Here is a 6,427-nt window from a genome sequence, read left to right on the forward strand (position 1 = left end):
TTAGTACCTTTTATTACTTACAAAAAGGTTAACTCTAAAATGATTTATGAAAGTAAAGTAAAAAATGACAAGAGCTGCTACCAGTAACACAACATTTTACTAATGAATGCAATTTCATAAAAATTTCTGCATACAGAATTGAACATGATTATCACAATAAAGTAGAAGTCTGTTGATTTAAGACAATTTTTCAACATACAGGTAAAGACTTTTCTGTGAAGTTGTCAACAAAAAGAAAGTAAAACACAAGGTTATCACAACAAAGTAGAAGTCTGCTGATTTAAGACAGTTTTTCAACATACAGGTAAAGACTTTTCTGTGAAGTTGTCAACAAAAAGAAAGTAAAACACAAGATTATCACAACAAAGTAGAAGTCTGTTGATTTAAGACAATTTTTCAACATACAGGTAAAGACTTTTCTTTGAAGTTGTAAACAAAAAGATAATTAAACACAAGATCATCACTATAAAGTAGAAGTCTGTTGATTTTAATCACTTTGGCAACATGCAGATGATGTAGATTTGTTTTGTGTTCTTTTTTTTCAACCATAAACAGTTCAAGTTTCAACTTTTAAAGACAACTTTGATTTTTTTCATACTAAGTGATTCATACTAAGTGATTGGTTTTGAATTGTATGTGCTTGTACTTTAAGTACCTTTTATTACTTACAAAAACTTATAAAAGGAAAACTTTAAAAATACTTATGTAAAGAAAGTTTAAGTAAAAATTTGATGACCTACCACTCCTATGGAAACTTTCCTAAAATGGATTGCAATTTCTTAAAAAATTTCTGCAAACAGAATTTTTGTATAATTACGTAACAAATAAAACTTGTGCAAAAAATTCACTTGGTGACATTCACGAGTTCTCTCTTCTCTCGCTTTGATAATTTTAAGCTAATTTTAAACTTTTAGCTATACTTTTTTTAAACCTTGATTTTTTCAAAAATAAATTTTACCATCATGTCGAGCACCGAATTCTGCTTCAAAAAACACCAAACACTTTATAAAAAGGATGAAAAATAAGCAAAATAGAACTTAAAAACTTCAAAGCTTTGAATTTTAATTTAAAGTTTTGTCAAACTTGTATCTCTTGTTCGAAAAGATTTAGAAACAATTAGCAGATACTAGTTTTCGAACTATGTTCGTAACAAATATCTCTTCTATGTTTTTAATTTCAGCTTTAAACTTTTGTTTTACTTAAAGATTTACACTTGTATCTATTCATTAACTGCTTAAACAAAACATTACTTACATGTGTAAATATAAATGATTAAAATAGAGGTGCGATTTTATACAGTTACAGTAAACTTTTGATTGATTAGTAAATTTTTTTCTAAACTACTTTTTATAGAATCTTGTTGGTTTTTGTACTTATTTATCAAAGTATACTTCAATCTAGTAGATACCCTCAGTTGTGATAAGTATGTGGTTAAAAATTTATGCACACATTAAAGCTTAGCTTAATCTCAAAAACTCTGTACTTTTAATTTTGTCGTTTTTATTTTTACATGACTTAAGTTTAGCACTATTTCTTAATTAAAATGTAAATGTAATGTCAGTATAATGTAAGTTACAATAAAAAAAATTTCATCAAGTTTATAGATAACTGTAGAGTCTTTATTTGATGTGTACACTGACAAACTTATCTATATGATTTGACTGTATTTCTATGTATAGTCAAATAAATTGATAATGTAAACTTTTAGCACTTGTAAATACTGTTGTTTACTTAATTGACCTTTTCAAAATATTATTACATTCAAGTTGTTTGAATAAATACTTGTGAGCTGCAGAACAGTTGAACTAATTTAGCTCCAATAGAATCTTGAAATTGTAACACAAGTATTCATAGTATTGTGTTTTTAAACTACATACTGTTCCTGATGGAAAAACCAGCACATTTTACCTATCATGTAACTTACATATAAACTGAGCTAAAACTTATCATGATACTTGAACAGGTATCATTCAAAAGTAAATACATGGCACTTATTGCTAAATATAGTTTTTAACAAAAGGTGTTTCACTTTATCATAATTATTTCAGTATTATTTGTCAAGTTTCACTAAAGTAAAGATTTAACTTTTTTTTATACTAAAACTTTTTTTATGTTTTTCATTTAAAACATAGTGATAAAAATGACCAATAATCTAACACTTTAAGCTAACAGCTAACATTTACATTGAAAGCTACTGAAATTTAGTTGATAAAACTTATTGATTAGTGTAGTACTTATTTATAAATTAATGCTTAACTCTAGAATTAAAGAGAACATTTAGTTGCAATAAGTATGAGAATACACACTTATACAAACACCAATGTTTAGCTTAACTTTACAAACTATAATGGGACGTATCAAAACACTAACAATGCTGTTAAGCAAAGTAAAAAAACTTTAACCTGTTTTTAAACTTTTGTCTATGTTTTTTTTAAATCTCGTTTTACTTTTAAAAAAATTTTACCACCATGTCGAGCACCAAATCCTGCTTCAAAAAACACCAAACAGTTTATAAAAAGGATGAAAAATGAGCAAAATAGAACTTTTAAAACTTATAAATACATTTTTTGCTTGTTTTAGAGAACATTTAAAAAATACATTTTTCAATAACATATGAGTTAAAAGTTAAAACTAATAGCAGATACTAATATATGAACTATGTTGATAACAAACATCTGTGATACATTTTTAACTTCAGTTTTAAACTTCTGTTTAAATTTAAAAGTTTTGTATAAATAATTAAACGTACAAAAGTAAAACAAACATTAAATGTAAAACTATACAACTTGTTCACAATAATAAATGTATAACACAAGAGTATACGAACGAAAAAATTTATTAAAACAATATAAACCTTTTTACTTTATTTATTCAACAAACAAAACTCAATTAAGTTGATTATTTTAGCACAACAATCAAAAACAAATGTTGATTGAAAATATTTTTTTATAGGTTTATTTTTGTTAACTTCCATTAGTATAAACATTCAACTGCATAAGCACTTTAGTCAAATATTTTTATAATAAGAACAGCAAGTCTACCTAAGTGATAAAAACAAGCTAAAGTAGCTTTATCTGAAAACTAGACATAACTGTAAATATGGAAATTTATGCAAATTTTTGAGCAACAAAATTCAATGAAAATGAACAAGTAAGTTTTACTTTTGAAATTTTATTTAACTTTTTTTTAATTTTTAGGAAGTAAAAGTGCAAAATAAATCGTAGTGTTAAGATATTGAAAAAAAATATACAAATGAAAAACTATTTTTATTAAGGTTATTTTTAAACTAATAAAAAATTAAACATTCTACTTTTTTAACAGCTTTAAAAATTTAGATCAGATAAAAAAATTAATAATTATTTATATGAGGTCTTCCAGTTTCACTCTTGTTACTGGATCCGGATTTAGCATGCGCACAATTAATTTTAACAAATTCTTTTCTCCACAGTCGTTCTTATCAAAATAAGACTCTATCTTCTTAACTTCGACTTTTATGTATGTAAACTCTGGCTCTTTCAAAAAATCTACATTTTTCTCATCCTTTGACAGCTTTTGCACAACGGTCTTCTTTTTATCACCTTCGGACAATTTCAAGTTTATCCTCTTGATTTCATGTTGAGTAAAAGGACCAATCATCAAGTGGATCATCCTGAAAAGTTCCTGAACAGTATCCACCTTGAAAAGTAATTTTCCTGTGAAAAGTTCGAACAAAGTGCAGCCGATCGACCAAACATCGCATGGATACCCGATCTGTTGAAATAAAACTAATGTTAAATTTATAGATCCTAGTTTAATTACAAGGCAAAACATACAAGTACTTGGTTTATAAGAATATACTTCTTTTGAAGATAATGGCTTACTCTTTTAAAGATATTTATTTATAATAAGTTGCTTGTTTAAGTAAAGTAGTTTACTTACTGAGTAATCTACTTAAACAACCTTGTGGCCCATTATGACGTCAGGAGCGCGGTACTGAAGTGTTGTTATGACGTCAAAGTTGAATTCTTCCTCCCAGTACACAGAGCCAAGGTCGCACAATTTGATGTCAGGCTTCATGTAAAAATCATTTTTCCACTGGTGGTAGTGATACCTGTTTAACAAAAATGTAAATAAACTACATATTATTTAATCATTAACATTTGAATATTAATAAATATCTGTATAGTTTAAAATAGAATAACAAATATTTCTTTAGTAAGACGTATAATGGCATTGAAATTTGAGTTAAATTACAAACGATATTAATTAAAACTGCTTAAAGCACGTTTTTTAATAAAATTATACTGTTCATTATAAATATAAAGTTTAATTTAGACCTCAAGTTAAACGAACTATGAGTTACCCCATAATTGAGTATCACAAAATATACTTGAAATTTAAGTTAAATGACAAACGATATTAATTAAAACTGCTTAAAGCACGTTTTTTAATAAAAATATATTATTCATTAAAAATATAAAGTTTCATTTAGACCTCAAGTTAAACGAACTATGAGTTACCCCATAACCGAGTATCACAAAATATACTTGAAATTTAAATTAAATTACAAACGAGATTAAATCAAACTGCTTAAAGCACGTTTTTTAATAAAAATATACTATTCATTACAAATATAAAGTTTCATTTAGACCTCAAATTAAACGAACTATGAGTTACCCCATAATCGAGTATCACAAAATATACTTAAAATTTAAGTTAAATTACAAACGATATTAATTAAAACTGCTTAAAGCACGTTTTTTAATAAAATTATACTGTTCATTATAAATATAAAGTTTCATTTAGACCTCAAGTTAAACGAACTATGAGTTACCCCATAATCGAGTATCACAAAATATACTTGAAATTTAAGTTAAATTACAAACGATATTAATTAAAACTGCTTAAAGCACGTTTTTTAATAAAATTATACTGTTCATTATAAATATAAAGTTTAAATTAGACCTCAAATTAAACGAACTATGAGTTACCCCATAATCGAGTATCACAAAATATACTTGAAATTTAAGTTAAATTACAAACGATATTAATTAAAACTGCTTAAAGCACGTTTTTTAATAAAATTATACTGTTCATTATAAATATAAAGTTTAAATTAGACCTCAAATTAAACGAACTATGAGTTACCCCATAATCGAGTATCACAAAATATACTTGAAATTTAAGTTAAATTACAAACGAGATTAATTAAAACTGCTTAAAGCACGTTTTTTAATAAAATACAAATAGAGACCTTATAAGACCAACCAAGCACCTTCTACGACAAATATCGCTCCTACAAAGTACTTGGCTAGTACTGATTTAACTGCTTCTAGAAAAAATAGTACTTCCATCGTTTTTGGTCCTACACGTGGTTATGATCCACCTGGTTCGAGATTTCTCGGAAGTCACCTTCAAAAAGAACCCACACCAGTAATTACAACTTGCTTATGCTCGATTTCAATCGCGTAAACTCCACATTAAGCAGGGTCATAAGAAATCAGCAGTCAGATCACACGCTGTTGGAAGAACTTAAGCAGCAAATAGACCGTAACCTCAAAACGTATGAAAGTCGCTTTGATTCGCTTGATCAAAGTGCAGCTGATAATCAAAACCGTTTTGATAACATTGTCAAGCGCTTTGACTATTTTGATAAACTTCATGATGATGCAAAAGGCGAAAGAAGGCAAAGGTGCGCAACCATTGCAAGTGTGTTACAAGTCGTTTTTCTAATTGCAATAATTGTGTTATTGTCTGTACAGTTGTACTACATTAATCAGCTCTTCTCAAGTTTCTCTGAATAACTTTTATAAATTAATTTCAGACTTCAGACTTGTGATCACCTTCTTTTTCAGTGTCACTTTTATCAGATCTTTTTTTTTATACTCTTTTGATTTATTGTCAATTTTTACCGCCTTAGCTGTTAATTCAGTTATTCGTTTTTAATAAATATTTATAAAATTAACTTTGTTATATTATTTATTATAATTAGTTTAAAAGATAAATAGTATCAGCATTATATATACTAACTATAAAACAAGAAAATAGTTCACAAAAAAAATAGAAATGAAGAAAAGTAACCTACTTTTTAGGAGCTGTAACATAGATGCTAATTAAAGTAAAAATTCTTAGTTATTGAAAATAGTTAAACTAAAAAAATAAGATTAAAAAAGTCAACGAAATTTTGTTAGTTAAAAAGTTTTGCAGTGCGGACTCGAACTCGGGTCTCTGGATTGGAAGGCACCGGTGGTGACCTCTCCGCCATGATTCCACTTGGATACTATTACATTTTCGAGTATACATAACAAAATTATTTTCATAATCGATGTTTTGGCAACTATCAATGAAACTCGAACCCAAAATATTTTATTGGAATAAGCACAATGGAGTTAATTTGAAGCTGTATCAAAAAGTAGTGTATAAATACAACATTAAACAATTTTTGATG

The 6,427-nt window shown here is 26.8% G+C and overlaps 1 protein-coding gene across 1 annotated transcript; it reads right to left on the reverse strand.

Annotated features, from left to right (window-relative positions):
* Nucleotides 1-3,360: 3,360 nt before the first annotated feature.
* LOC145832943 (dual specificity protein kinase CLK1-like) lies at nucleotides 3,361-5,333 on the reverse strand. The gene is made up of 3 exons (XM_082940146.1): nucleotides 5,248-5,333; nucleotides 3,940-4,090; nucleotides 3,361-3,750 (listed from the first exon to the last, which is right to left on the reverse strand). The coding sequence occupies exons 1-3, from the start codon at nucleotides 5,331-5,333 to the stop codon at nucleotides 3,361-3,363; spliced, it is 627 nt and encodes a 208-aa protein (XP_082796272.1).
* Between the last annotated feature and the right edge of the window lie 1,094 nt (nucleotides 5,334-6,427).

Source organism: Thalia democratica, chromosome 4, assembly GCF_965202585.1.
Source record: "Thalia democratica chromosome 4, ktThaDemo2.hap1.1, whole genome shotgun sequence".
Classification (NCBI taxonomy): domain Eukaryota; kingdom Metazoa; phylum Chordata; class Thaliacea; order Salpida; family Salpidae; genus Thalia; species Thalia democratica.

Coding starts and splice junctions, on each gene's coding strand:
- LOC145832943 (XM_082940146.1), bottom strand. CDS start 5,333: ATGGAAGTACTATTTTTTCTAGAAGCAGTTAAATCAGTACTAGCCAAG. Junction 4,091..5,247: donor TTTGTCGTAGAAGGTGCTTG/GTTGGTCTTATA, acceptor TTTGTTAAACAG/GTATCACTACCACCAGTGGA. Junction 3,751..3,939: donor ACGTCATAATGGGCCACAAG/GTTGTTTAAGTA, acceptor TTATTTCAACAG/ATCGGGTATCCATGCGATGT.